At 52.6% G+C, this 14,118-nt stretch overlaps 1 protein-coding gene across 6 annotated transcripts in view; it reads left to right on the top strand.

Annotated features, from left to right (window-relative positions):
- The window catches only part of ACTN1 (actinin alpha 1), a 107,333-nt gene that overhangs the window by 69,849 nt on the left and 23,366 nt on the right, over positions 1-14,118 (top strand). For all 6 annotated transcript variants that reach the window (XR_003120518.1, XM_025392537.1, XM_025392540.1 and 3 more), the window contains exons 5-8: positions 1,351-1,438; positions 1,993-2,071; positions 7,461-7,542; positions 9,636-9,721. Coding sequence is in view for 5 of the 6 variants with exons in the window: in XM_025392537.1 (XP_025248322.1) it covers positions 1,351-1,438; positions 1,993-2,071; positions 7,461-7,542; positions 9,636-9,721 (335 nt within the window). In the remaining variant the exon portion in view is untranslated. The remainder of the gene's footprint in view (positions 1-1,350; positions 1,439-1,992; positions 2,072-7,460; positions 7,543-9,635; positions 9,722-14,118) is intronic.

The raw sequence follows: 14,118 nt of genomic DNA, 5'->3' as shown, positions 1-14,118 counted from the left end.
TGAAGTGGTCGGAAAGAGGGTCATAGTAGTCACCTGGCGTGTGGTTCTTGTTAATGACAGTGGAAGTAAATCCATTTCTCAAATAGCCTTCTTGATGATTTTGATTCTTTTGGGTGGACTTCCTGTCAGCTTTGAAGTCATCATTGTGTTACTCTTATGATTTAGCTGACGAAGAGCTTAAGCTAAGTAGAAGCACTAGCTTTGCCAATTTTTAAATTGTCTGCTTTTGCTTAGGTGGTTATGGTCTTTGTAGGAACCCTTGAATGTCATTTTAAAGTCCATTTGGTGCATTGAAAATAAATGAGATCATTCATGAACCCAGTCCACTGAGTACCTTAACCTCCAATTCACAGGCATGAACACAGGAGTATATTAGTCAGTTTTCACGCTGCTGGTAAAGACATACCCGAGACTGGGTAATTTATAAAGAAAAAGAGGTGTAATGAACTCACAGTTCCACATGGCTGGGGAGGCCTCACAATCATGGCGGAAGGCAAGGAAGAGCAAAGGGACCTTTTACATGGCAGCAGGCAGAGAATGAGAGCCAAGTGAAGGGGGTTTCCCCTTAGAAAACCGTCAGATCTCGTGAGACTTATTCGCTACCATGAGAACACACCCACCACTCAATTACCTCCCACTGGGTCCCTCCCACAACACATGGGAATTATGGGAGCTACAATTCAAGATGAGATTTGGGTGGGGACACAGCCAAAGCATATCGGGGGGTAGTGTGGTTTGCAGTCTTTCTTCTGTGCTGGGAGCTCCGTGAGTCCCCTCAGTTGCCTGCCTAAACTCACAGACACGTGGCTCCTTCACACACACAGGGCAGCAGTATTGATCCATGAAGTAAATATAGGGAGACCTTATTTTTTATTTTTTAGATTAAAAACAAAATCTGTCTAGGAGTCCTAATGCTTTCTTCTCACTCAGCTGTGTGCACCCCTCAGGCTGTGGGATCCCCTGTCTGGAGACCCCTGGATGTGTAGATTTCCCAGATCAATCAAACCTTCCTCCTCAACCTGATAGAGGTTGCTGACTTATTTTGTATCATTACCATTTCTTTGAATAAAAGGAGTAGGGGGAGATAATTCTTGAAGTTGGAAAAACTGTTATCTCAGAATTTATATGTGTAGCACAACTAGCTCTGAAAAACTTCCCAGCTTGCTTTTTCTGTTTCTCAAATAACTTCTCAAACTTTGTCAAGGGAATAGACTTGATGGCCAGGGCTCCTCCTTCAGCCCTCTGAAGGAGGGTTGGCATCAGGGGGTCACAGTGGGGCCTCCATGAGCCGGCATCCCTTCCTCCACCGAGTCAGCCCTCTGACCTCGCTGCCCGTCCCCTTCCCCACAGAGACTTCAGCCAAGGAAGGGCTGCTCCTGTGGTGTCAAAGAAAGACGGCCCCTTACAAAAACGTCAACATCCAGAACTTCCACATAAGGTGAGTGCTGGGGGCCGAGGGGCTCTCTCAGAACCAGGCTGCCTCCCCCGGGAGCTCCCAGACCCCGTTGACTGGCTCAGTCTCAGCTTTAGAACAAAGTGGAGACTGTTGGTGGAAGAAGTAGCTTTCCTTGGGAAGGGGGTGTCACCATCCCTCTGAATCGCCCCGTCTTTCTCCCTGCAGTGTCTTATGGCTGCTGCCTGATATAACTTTGGCTGATGCTTTTGCTACTGGGAGCGCCCCCAAGGAAATTGTCCAGGAAGTCCCAGCCCAGGACTCTGGAACAGAGCCATAGGCCTTGATTGGGGGTAGGGCTGGATATGGCAGATTTATCTCAACCTGCCAACCCCGCCGCAAAGTCTTGACCCCAGTGCCTGGGATTGTGGCAGGAACAAATGTCCCTTCCCGTCCTGTCTTCTAACTCCTGCCCCAGAAAGCTCTGTGTTCATCTCTCTGGAGTCCAGGAGGCCCCTGCTTTGCCCTGGTCAGTGCTTGGCTGCCTGTTTGTTCAGCCTCATTTACCAGCCTACCCCTTCTTCTCTCTCCCCGGGCAGCTGGAAGGATGGCCTCGGCTTCTGTGCCTTGATCCACCGACACCGGCCCGAGCTGATTGACTACGGGAAGCTGCGGAAGGTATGTGTGCCCACCTGACCTCCCACTTTGGGTCCCTGGCAGGTGGGGTGGGAAAATAGCAGGACTAGGACCCTTTCTGTGACAGTCCATGGTCCAACCTGAGCGGTGTTGGCCTCTTAGAATAGCCAGACAGAGCTCCAACTGAAAGTGAAGAGAAAAACACCTTCCCTGTTAGGGCAACTTCATTAGCCTTGTGCGTGGTGTGTGTGTTCTTGCACACATACACAGCCCGCCAGGAAAAATATCACAGCTGCGGCAGCAGCTTGGTCAGAGGGATGGAATGGTACATGACGTTTCTCCTTTCTGTTTTTCCGGGACTTGTAAAGAGGAAACACATATTCTAAGAGACAGTTCATCCCCGCCTTGTCCTTGACTTCCTGTGCGGTCCTGGGCAGCTTATCCTATCCATGGATTTGGTTTCCTTTATTGCTGAAGTTTGGCTGGGGGATTTTCTTTTGGTTTCACTCCTGCCTTCAGCATGAAGCTGCAGTGATTTTTCTTGAGTGGATGTGTGGAGTGGGGACAGATGTGGGAGTGGGAGCTGTGTTTCTAGCCTCATGGTGGTTCTCAGTGTCTGAGCTGGTTGGATGACACTGCCCTGGACCTTGGAGAAACCTGTCCTGGACCCTCTGACCACACTCTCCAGGTTCCCTCCTGGACCCTCTGCCCACACTCTCCAGGTTCCCTCCTGGACCCTCTGACCACACTCTCCAGGTTCCCCCCTGGACCCTCTGACCACACTCTCCAGCTTCCCTCCTGGACCCTCTGACCACACTCTCCAGGTTCCCTCCTGGACCCTCTGCCCACACTCTCCAGCTTCCCTCCTGGACCCTCTGCCCACACTCTCCAGGTTCCCTCCTGGACCCTCTGACCACACTCTCCAAGTTCCCTCTTGGTCCATCTTGGTGCCAAGAGGCCGCAATGGCATGGCCATCCCGGGAAAGGCACTTCCCAAGCCCCCAGTTGGTGACCTGGAGTTGGGGTTGGAATGTCGCCTATCTGTGCTCAAATCTCTTGGCAAGGGAGGCTTCAAGGAGTGGCTGGACTTATGTGCCTCTACTTCACCTTGACACTGGAGAACACAGTGTTCGGTGTAGCTCTTGCCTTGCCTGGGCCTCCAGGAAGGGCGTCTTGCTTCTCAGTGGCCAGGAGAGGTCTAGTATTGCTGGGGCAGGAGCTGCTGTGCAACTTGTGGTGGTGGCAGGCCCTTGGCTGTGGGCGGGTGGATAGCAAGCTGCCGAAAAGGATCTTGAGGGAGGGAAGGAGCAGATTCCTACTTGCTTCCCTGTACTGCGCCCCGCCTCCGCCAGCCCCACACACACTGCCCCGTCACCTGAAGCTTGGGGCTGAGGCCTCTGTCCACTGGAAGGGCCCATCTGCTGAAGGAGAGGCTCCACAGCAGGGGCCAGCCCTTCCCCAGCTAACCTCCTGGGGGAAGAGGATCCTTGGCCCACCTCCTCAGCTGCTTGGCAAGGAAAAAAAAAAGAGAGAAACTTCCTGTCCTGCTGGGAAGCTGTGTGGCCAAATCACACGTGGCCAAGGGGGAATATCCTAGAGGTGGCAGTTTTCTCTTTTGAAGGCATCATCACCACTTCCTATTCAGCCGATGGGCTTTGGTGACAGGTGTGCACGTATCTCTGTCCCTGCTTGAGTATGCTGGGGTGTCAGTGGCCAGTTCCTCCACAGCTGTTGGACATCCCCACATAAAGGGGTCTGTGCTGACCGTGGCTCTGGAGCCCCCTCCCTTACTCTGAAGAATTTGGAAGCGTCAGCCATTTGGGAGGTGAAAGTCCAGGGGTTCTTTCTGATACCCAGTTAGCACCCTCCCACACACTATCCCTCTCTGTCTTTTTATTTATCTCTGCCAATTTCTCCCTGTTTCGCTGTCTCGGTCTCCCCTTCTGTTTTTTTATTTTTATTTATTTATTTTTTTATTTTTTGAGACAGAGTTTCACTATTGTCGCCCAGGCTGGAGTGCAATGGTGCGATCTCTACTCACTGCAACCTCTGCCTCCCGGGTTCAGGTGATTCTCCTGCTTCAGCTTCCTGAGTAGCTGGGATTACAGGCGCACGCCACCATGCCCAGCTAATTTTGTATTTTGAATAGAGATGGGGTTTCGCCATGTTGGTCAGGCTGGTCTCGAACTCATGACCTCAGGTGATCCACCTGTCTTGGCCTCCCAAAGTGCTGGGATTATAGGTATGAGCCACCATGCCCAGCCTTTTTTTTTTTTTTTGAGACATAGTCTTGCTGTGTTGCCTAGGCAAGAGTGCAATGGTGCGATCTCAGCTCACTGCAACCTCTGCCTCCCAGATTCCAGCAATTCTCCTGCCTCAGCCTCCCGAGTAGCTGGGATTACAGGCACCCACCACCATGCCCGGCTAATTTTTGTATTTTTAGTAGAGACAGGGTTTCACCATGTTGGCCGGCTGGTCTCAAACTCCTGATCTCAGGTGATCTGCCTGCCTCAGGCTCCCAAAGTGTTGAGATTACAGGTGTGAGCCACCGTGCCCAGCCCCCTTCTGTTTTTTAGTTGTAATTTTTTTGTAGAGATGAAGTCTCACTGTATTGCCCAGGCTGGTCTTGAACTTCTGGTCTCAGTGTGACCCTCCTGCCTCAGCCTCCCAAGTAGCTGGGATTACAGTCACAGCCACCACACCTGGCTTCCACTCTTTTTTTTTTTTTTGAGATGGAGTCTCGTTCTGTCACCCAGCTTGGAGTGCAGTGGCGCAATCTTGGCTCACTGCAAGCTCCGCCTCACGGGTGTATGCCATTCTCCTGTCTCAGCCTCCCGAGTAGCTGGGACTACAGGCGCCCACCACCATGCCTGGCTAATTTTTTCTGTTTTTTAGTAGAGATGGGGTTTCACTGTGTTAGCCAGGATGGTCTCGATCTCCTGACGTTGTGATCCACCCGCCTCGGCCTCCCAAAGTGCTGGGATTACAGGCGTGAGCCACCGCGCCCGGCCTGCTTCCACTCTTTTTAGTTCAGTATCATCATCAGTAAAATCCAGCCCAAATCCTAGCACACACAGTGAACCAGGAACACCCTTCCAGAGAACAAGGAGGTTGCAAGACCAGCTGGTGCTGAGGAATAGGGAGAGAGGGCTGAGGGGCTCTGACTGGGAAGCTCTTCGTTCCTGCAGCAGCCATGGGTGGGCATGGGGCCCTGGGGTCCCTGGGACTCACGTGGGGTGGGTGTGTGTGTACCTGGACCTGAGCACTGGCAGCTGCTGCTCAAGGCCCTGGATGGGAATGACCTTGACTACTTGTCAGTGTTCACCCTCCTGGCTGCTGTTGGAGACTTTCCCAGAAGGACCCCACTTTCTCTGTTTAGAACAATTTCCTCCTGAAAACATCCCGGATGATGTATTTATCTTTTTATTACCCTATATTTCTCCCTTTAGCAAACAGGGAAACTGAGTCCTGGGCCGACACAACCAGCTTGCTCTAGGTTAGTCTGGGGAACCAAGAATGGAGGAGAAGGGCCCAGCCAGAAACTCTTCCACTAAGGTTTTTTACCCCCTGCATTAAAAACTTATAAAACAACTTGTGGTAAAATATATGAAACAAAATTTACCACTTTGAACATTTTTAAATATACTTACTGTTTAGCGGTATTCTATATACTCACATTATTGTACAACTGTTCCCATCATCCATCTCCAGAACTCTTTTCTTGCAAAACTGAGTCTGTACCCACTAAACGGTAATCCCCCTTTCTTTCCTGCCCCCAGCCTCTGGCTGCTACCATTCTGCTTTCTGTCTGGGAACCTCATAAAAGTGAAGGCATATGGTGTTTGTCCTTTTTTTTTTTTTTTTTTTTTTTTTTTTTTGAGACGGAGTCTGGCTCTGTCGCCCAGGCTGGAGTGCTGTGGCCGGATCTCAGCTCACTGCAAGCTCCGCCTCCCGGGTTTACGCCATTCTCCTGCCTCAGCCTCCGGAGTAGCTGGGACTACAGGAGCCCGCCACCTCGCCCGGCTAGTTTTTTGTATTTTTTAGTAGAGACGGGGTTTCACCGTGTTAGCCAGGATGGTCTCGATCTCCCGACCTCGTGATCCGCCCGTCTCGGCCTCCCAAAGTGCTGGGATTACAAGCTTGAGCCACCGCGCCCGGCCTTTTTTTTTTGAGGCGAGGTTTTACTCTGTTGCCCAGGCTGGAGTGCAGGGGCGTGATCTTGGCTCATTGCAACCTCTGCCTCCTGGGTTCAAGCAATTCTGCCTCAGCCTCCCGAGTAGCCGGGACGCACCACCACACTCAGCTCATTTTTCTATTTTTAGCAGGTGTTTTGTATTTAATTGCAGGTGTCATCATGTTGGCCAGGCTAGTCATGAACTCCTGACCTCAAACGATCCACCTGCCTCGGCCTCCCAAAGTACTGGGATTACAGGCATGAGCCAGTGTGCCCGGCCTGTGTCCTTTGTGTCTGGTTTATTTCACTTAGCATAACATTCTCAAAGTTCATCCATGTTGCAGTGTATGTCAGAATTTCCCTCCTTGCTAAGGCTGAATAATATTCCATTGTGCGTGTGCCCACGTTCTGCTTATCTGTTCGTCCATCGATGGGGACTGGGGTTGCTTCTACCTCCTGGCTACTGTGAATAATGCTGCTGTGGACAATGGAGGTATAAAAATCTCTTTGAGAACCTGCTTTCAATTCTTTTGAGTATCTCCCCACAAGTGGAATTGTGGGACCATGTAATCCCATGTTTAATTTTTTGAGGAGCCACCATCCTGTTCTTACAGCAGCTGTACCATTTGACATTCCACCTACGTTTATGTTGCATTCATCGCACAAGGATTACAGCTTCTCAACATCCTTGCCAATCCCTGCTAAGTGTTCTTGAGAAAGTAGCAGAAGCCAGAAGAGTCCAAAGCTGTGGCTAAAGGAGCCTCCAAATTTCATGGAATGTGAGCACCAGAGGGGTCCTGCTCCGAATCTTGACTAGTCTAGAGTTTAGAGCTCCCTACTCCAACTCTTGAGTTATGGATGGAGAAGCTAAGGTCAGGTTATCTACCCACGAGTCCCACTGGTTGGAGGCAGAGCTGAAACCAGAAGCCAGGATGGATGGTGACTAGGCCAGTGCCCTGCTCCTAGCACACATTTCTGAGGAACTCCTTCCTACTCCCGACTCAGGCTGCAGACTACTTCGCCCCATTTCCCTGACACTCTGAAGCTTGAAGGGGGAAAGAGAATGCTTTAAACCTCCAACCAGTGAGCCCCAGTGGTGAGACCAGCCTTCCACATCTGGAACTTTCCCCTGAGGATCAAGCTGGGGCTGGGAGAAAGTCGCTCTGCTCCCCAGTTTGGGTGACCACCCAATTGGGAGTAGCCAGTGACTTGCTGTGGCTCTCACTTTATCATCCCTTCCTCCTCTTCTCCCTCTAGGATGATCCACTCACAAATCTGAATACAGCTTTTGATGTGGCAGAGAAGTACCTGGACATCCCCAAGATGCTGGATGCCGAAGGTGAAAGGCGCTTTCCTTCTGTGTATCTTGCCCATCCCCCCGTCACTCAGCGGCTAAGAAGGGGTGGACCCCAACAGTCCAGGGCTGGACAGGAGCAGGGCCTGGTCTTCTGGAACTGCATTTGAGGAGCATGGGGATCACAGCCTCTTGGGGATTCTTCCATTGTTCCCTGAGCTTTGGAGGGAGAGGTGTTAGCTGATTCTGCAAAGGGCTTAGGGGCTGTTCTTGCATCGATTGCCTGAGGATGGTTCTCATCTTTCCCTTGGAGTCAGGGTAGCAGGTGCTGGGGTGCGGGGAAGTGTGCCCTTGTTGTCCGACACAGTTTGGGATGGGAAGTTTCTCTTGCTGAGAGGTGCACTGTCCTAACTCTCTGAGCCTTGGGTGGTCTCTGGGGCGGCTGAGCTTGGCATCTCCTTTATGCCCCAGCTATGACTGGGGCTGACTGGGCATGGTGTTTGCTCTCATCTGTAACCCTGGCTTCCTTCTAGCATCTTCTGAGGAGGGTGCTAGAGAACTATGGCTTGGACTTTCTCAGTAGTGGAAGTGTCCAGTTCTGACCTTGCTGGGCAGATCCCAGCCAGAGGAAGTGGCTCCATGTGGGGTAGGGAAGGAAGGAGGGGGCCCAAGTTGAGTGTTGACTTTTCTGTTCCTCACCAAGGCCTTGGTGTCCCAAATGCTGCTAACCAGGACACCTGGATGGGGACAGGTTCAGGGTTTGACACTAGAACATCCTTACCAAAGATTGGGTCTGGGGCTGGAAACCCAGCTCTTCCTGGCCGCTGACCCTGCCATTGCCCCTCTCCCCATGCAGAGCATCTCGGATGGGGTGAGCAGGGGCTGTAGGGGGAAGGGAGGCATCTGGGAGCATAGGGGTCTGTGGGTTCATGAAGCCAGGGCTGGCAGCTCCAGACTGGGGTCAGGCTGGGTCTTCTTGTCCCATCTCTGTGCTTGCCCCTTGGGAGGAGCCTGACTCACCGTGGCCACTTCCCTGTGTGCTCTCCTTGGCCCCACCTGCTCAGTGCTGAGGGGCTAGAAAAGGGTTATGGGGACAGGAAAAGACCACGGTGGGGTCCAGACTGCTCCCTGCCCTTCTGCCCCATCAGTGGTTTTTTTTTTTTTGAGACGGGGTCTCCCTGTATCACCCAGGCTGGAGTGCTGTGGTGTGATCTCAGCTCACTGCAACCTCCGTCTCCCAGGTTCAAGCGATTCTCCTGCCTCAGCCTCCCGAGTAGCTGGGATTACAGGCACCCACCAACGGCTAATTTTTATATTTTTAGTAGAGACGGGGTTTCACCAAGTTGGCCAGGCTGGGCTCGAACTTCTGGCCTCAAGTGATCTGCCTGCCTTGGCCTCCCAAAGCCACCAGTAGCTTTTAAAATTTCAAAAATATCATGAGGAAAATTTTCAAACACGTAAAAACCCAGGCAAAAGCAGAAAGAATAGCATGATGACCTTTCCTATTTCCATCATCCAGATAGAATGGCTACTGAGGTCTTGCCACGCTTTGTTTTTTTCTTATTTCTTTGTTGAAGTATCTTAAAGCAATTCTGAGATATTACATCCTTTTACTACTGCATGCTTCTGAATACATACCTTAAAAATAGAGTTATTTTCTTAGGCAACGATGAAGTTTTCACATTTAGCAAATTGATAATTCCATTTGATACCCAGTTCATAATGAAATTTCCATAATTACCTATGACATTTCTTTGAGTGTTGGTTTGTTTTAATCAGAATCCGAACAAGGTCCATACTGGCATTCGGTTGTGTTTCTGACAGCTTTTCCCATCTCTAGGACTTCTCTCCTCCCTTTGACCCCTTTTATTCCTGCCATTGAACTTGTTGCAGAAATGGGGCCACTGTCCTGTAGCAAGTTCCTTATCCTGGGTTTGTCTGCCTCTTTGGGGCTTCATGTCACGTGTTCCTCTACTTACATTCCCATAAGCGCAAGTTGACGCCAGAGGCTGGTTAGATTCGGGCTCCACATTTTGGCAAGAAGACTTGGTGGTATTGTGAGCTTCTTTCTGCATCACATTGGGGGTGTATGGTGTTCTTGGAACCAGCTGGCTTTAACTGCAGATTTTTCTTGACAGACATCGTTGGAACTGCCCGACCGGATGAGAAAGCCATCATGACTTACGTGTCTAGCTTCTACCACGCCTTCTCTGGAGCCCAGAAGGTACCCAGGGCCCCCTGCTCCTTCCATGCCCAGCACACCTCCTGCTGGACCCCAAACCATGTCCTCCTGCCCGCCTCCACCTCTCCTGGTGACAGGTATCTGGATGGTCTGGTCTCTCAGACAGAGGCAGCCCCTGGTTCTGAAGTGGCGTGTTGTTCTTACCTAGCTCCTCTCCCACCCCACACCTCTCTCTCTCATCTTCTACTGTTAACAAGAAAATTGGGCAGCACCCCACTTTCTGGGACCCAGATGACTGGCTTAAGCAGGAAGGGCTGTGTGCATGAGGCAGCCCGGGAGGTTCTGGAAGGCTGGAAGGTGAACAGGAGCAGCCCTTCCATGCCCAGGTCTGTTGAAGCCACTGGCTTGACAGAGCAGCTGGAGTTCCCTTAGAAGGGCAATGCTGGGAGGCAACTCCAGTCTTCACTTACCCACTTGGCAAAGGCATCATAAAGCCCCACCTGTGTCCTGCTCATGGGCATGACTTAGCAGATCTGTCCTCAGCCCCTTTGGGCTCTAGTGCCTTCTCCTGTATCCTGCCTGGGACTCCCGTGCGGCCATGCTGCACTCTGTGTTCTCAGACATAAGCAGAACCTCTGGGAGGAATGGAGAGGGGGTGGGCAGCTGTGAGCCCCTTCAAGTGTCCTGGCCCAGTTTTGCTCTGGGAGGCCTGAGGTTAAAGTTCAGTTGCGCAGGTTCCACACCACACAGGGGTACCACGACTAAAGGGTACTGTTCATGCTGCGGACATTGAAGATTTGGAGGTTTTTATCACCAGGCTTAGGCAGCACACACCCCCTCCCCCAGTCCTCCCTGGTAGGCAGGACCCTAGAGGAAGCACAACATCACCATGTCCACAGAACCTTCATGTCTCATGCAGATCTCCCACCCTCCACATGGCATCTGAGTGACCATCTGAAAATGCATGATGAGGCCGGGCACGGTGGCTCACGCCTGTAATCCCAGCACTTTGGGAGGCCGAGGTGGGTGGATCACTTGAGGCCAGGAGTTCGAGACCAGCCTGGCCAACATGGTGAAACTCCTTCTCTACTAAAAATACAAAAATTAGCCAGGTGTGGTGGCGTGCGCCTGTAATCCCAGCTTTTCAGGAGGCTGAGGCCGGAGAATCGCTTGAACCCGAGAGGCGGAGGTTGCAGTGAGCCAAGATTGTGTCACTGCACTCCAGCCTGGGTGACAGAGTGAGACTCTGTCTCAAAAAACAAAACAAAACAAAACAAAAAAGCAACCACAAAACAAAAAAATGCATGATGGGAGCCCCCGCCCTCTCCCACCTCTCCTGTGCCGTCCCTGCCTCAGACTCTGCTCACCTCCCACCCACTCCCTCCCCTGCGGTCTCATTTTTTCTTTTTCTGCTCATTCCCTCCTTTTCTGTCTGTCCGTCTGTCTTGTGTCCTCTTTCCGTCCACCATGGCTATTTGGGTTTATTCTGTGCTGCTACCGCTGCCTACTTTCTCCTCTCAACCTCTTCTCCTTCTCTGTGCAGATGTGTAGGCACGCTAAGGCTGGATGGGAAGGCCGTGTGACCTAATGTTTCATGTCACGGCCACGCCTTCTCGGGTGCGCAGAAGGTGAGCTCTCCCTCGGCCTCCTCCACTCTCCCCTCTTGCCCATCTCTTCCGTCCTCCCTGGACACTCCAGCAGCAGGCCCTGGGATGGAAGGAGGGACTAGAGAAGCCCCTCCTTCTCTTGCAGGGGGACAGTACTCTGAACTTTGGCCAGGACACTTGAAGATGCCAGAGAACCCCAGCCTCTGAATGACCTCCTGTGTCTCTGTCCCTATGCCATGGGCATAGCGGATACCACAAGCGAGAAAGAAGCTTGTGGTCTCAGCTTCTTCCCTGCAGCCCGCATCAAGAGCCCTTATCCCAGGCAGCACGGCTCTTGGCAGTGCTTGCTATTTCCTTAAACATCCAGGACCTCTTCCCTCTTTCTCTCCCTCCTTCCTGCTTGAGCAAGGCCATCCTCGCAAATTTAGCAGCAGCCAGAGCAGGGAGAGGTCTTCCTGCCTTCTCCAGGGAGTCCAGACCAGAGCCCTGCCTGATGCTTCTCAACCAGGCTGCCATGGACAGTTGTGCAGGTTGCAGACTACCCACGAGTGCCATGTGTGTGCAGTGGATGACAGAGATTTGAATGTTGATTACTAAAGTGATCCTACAGATGGCGGTGAAAATGTCTTCTAACAAAATCAGTAGGACATTTTCCCAGTAGAAGTGCCCTTGGGGAAGAGGTGAAAAATGATCCAGAGACACCATATGGGCTGGCAGCAGCCCTGTTCCCTGCCTGGTTGGGCATCCAAGACCCTCCTGAACTTCCTTCCAGGGCTCACTGGTGCGGACCAGAGACAGGAGAGCAGCCCCCTCTGGAGGCTCCTTCTCATAGGTGTCCCCCCAGCCTGCCCAGCCCCTCTCAGCCTCTCCTCTGGCCTTCCTTCTGCTTCCTCTTTGTCCTTCTCACCTCTCCTGCTGCTGTTCCTGTGCCCCCTCCCTTTGCCCCTCGTGGCCAGGGTGTGAGCAGCTTCTCTCCCTTGCCTTGATTGGCCTCCTGGCCCGATAGCTGCAGGTGTGCACCTGCCCGTGTCCATGGTCAGGCTGAGCTCTCTGCTATGGTCTTTTCCCCTCCTCCCAAAGCTCCTTCCCGCTCTTCCAGTCTCTCCCCTTCTCCTTCAGGGGTCTGTCCTGGGCTTCATGCCCATCGATGCTGGCCTTCCCTGCCTCTGAAGCCTTCACTGTGTCCTGGCTGGTGACAAAACTTGGAAGGGAGTGTGAGATGCGTGTGGGTGTAGGGGGTATGAAGTGGGTGTGTGTGGTGTGTATGGGTATGCGGGGTTCTGAGGAGTGTGTGGTTTGCAATATGTGTGGTGTGAGGGATGTGGTGGATGAGATATGGGGTGTGTGTGTATGGTATGGATGTGTGTGTGGTATGTGTATGGGGGGGTGTGGTGTGTGAGGTGTGTGTGGTGTGTGTATGGGGGGTGTGGAGTGTGTGTAAGGTGTGTGTCTGGGGGGTGTGGGGAATGTAGTGTGGAAGGGTGTAGTGTGTGAGGTGTGTATGAGGGGTATATGGGGTGTGGGGACTGTGGTGTGTGAGGTGTGTGTGTATGAGGCGTGTATGGGGTGTGGGGATTGTGGTGTGTGAGGTGTGTGTATGAGGGTGTATGGGGTGTGGGGACTGTGGTGTGTGAGGTGTGTGTGTATGAAGGTGTATGGGGTGTGGGGACTGTGGTGTGTAAGGTGTGTGTGTATGAGGGTGTATGGGGGGTGGGGACTGTGGTGTGTGAGGTGTGTGTGTATGAAGGTGTATGGGGTGTGGGGACTGTGGTATGTGTGGTGTGTAGGAGGTGTGAGGGATGTGGTGTCCTGTGGGTGTGAGGTAGGGTGTGAGGTGTGTGTGTGGTGTAGGTGTGGTGTGTGTGATGTGGTGGAAGGGAGTGTGAGATGCGTGTGGGTGTAGGGGGTATGAAGTGGGTGTGTGTGGTGTGTATGGGTATGCGGGGTTCTGAGGAGTGTGTGGTTTGCAATATGTGTGGTGTGAGGGATGTGGTGGATGAGATATGGGGTGTGTGTGTATGGTATGGATGTGTGTGTGGTATGTGTATGGGGGGGGTGTGGTGTGTGAGGTGTGTGTGGTGTGTGTATGGGGGGTGTGGNGAGGTGTAGGGTGTGAGGTGTGGGTGTGGTGTGGGTGTGAGGTGTGTGGTGTGTGTGTGTGGAGTGAAGGGGAGTGCTGTGGGTGTGGCACGTGTGAGGGGTGTGGTGTGGAGGAATGTGGTGTGCTGTGGGTGTGAGGTGTAGGGTGTGTGGTGTGGAGGGGTGTGGTGTGCTGTGGGTGTGAGGTGTAGGGTGAGGTGTGGGTGTGGTGTGGGTGTGATGTGTGTGTGTGGTGTGAGGTGTGGCGTGTGTGGTGTGTGTGGAGTGAAGGGGAGTGCTGTGGGTGTGGTGTGTGTGAGGGGTGTGTGGTGTGGGTGGTATGTGGGTAACAGCCTGCTCCCGCTTCCAAATCTCATGCCACCTCCCCATGCCCCCCTCCCTTTCACTCATCCCTGTTGCAACCATTTCACGCTGCTTTTATCCACACCTGAGGGCAAGGTCACAGCTGGGTTGGTGGTGGTGGTGGTTGTCCTCTCATGTCCTGGTCAGGGGTCTGACCCAGAGTTGCCCCCACCACGTCTAAGGCGACTGCTTCGAGCTGAGCAGGCAGGGGAGGGGAACCCCACCTTGCCATGTGTGGTGGGGCTGATGGAGAGGAAGGACTCTTCCTGACTCACACACTCCTGTCTTGTCTGTCTCCGGGCTGGCACCAATGGGGAAAATCTTCCAAAACCCGTGCCCAGTGCCCTCCATCCTCTCCACTGTCTTTCTGTCACCCAAACTTGTACAGTG

The sequence above is a fragment of the Theropithecus gelada genome, chromosome 7b, assembly GCF_003255815.1.
Source record: "Theropithecus gelada isolate Dixy chromosome 7b, Tgel_1.0, whole genome shotgun sequence".
Taxonomy (NCBI): domain Eukaryota; kingdom Metazoa; phylum Chordata; class Mammalia; order Primates; family Cercopithecidae; genus Theropithecus; species Theropithecus gelada.
This window is presented reverse-complemented; position numbering and strand designations above follow the sequence as displayed.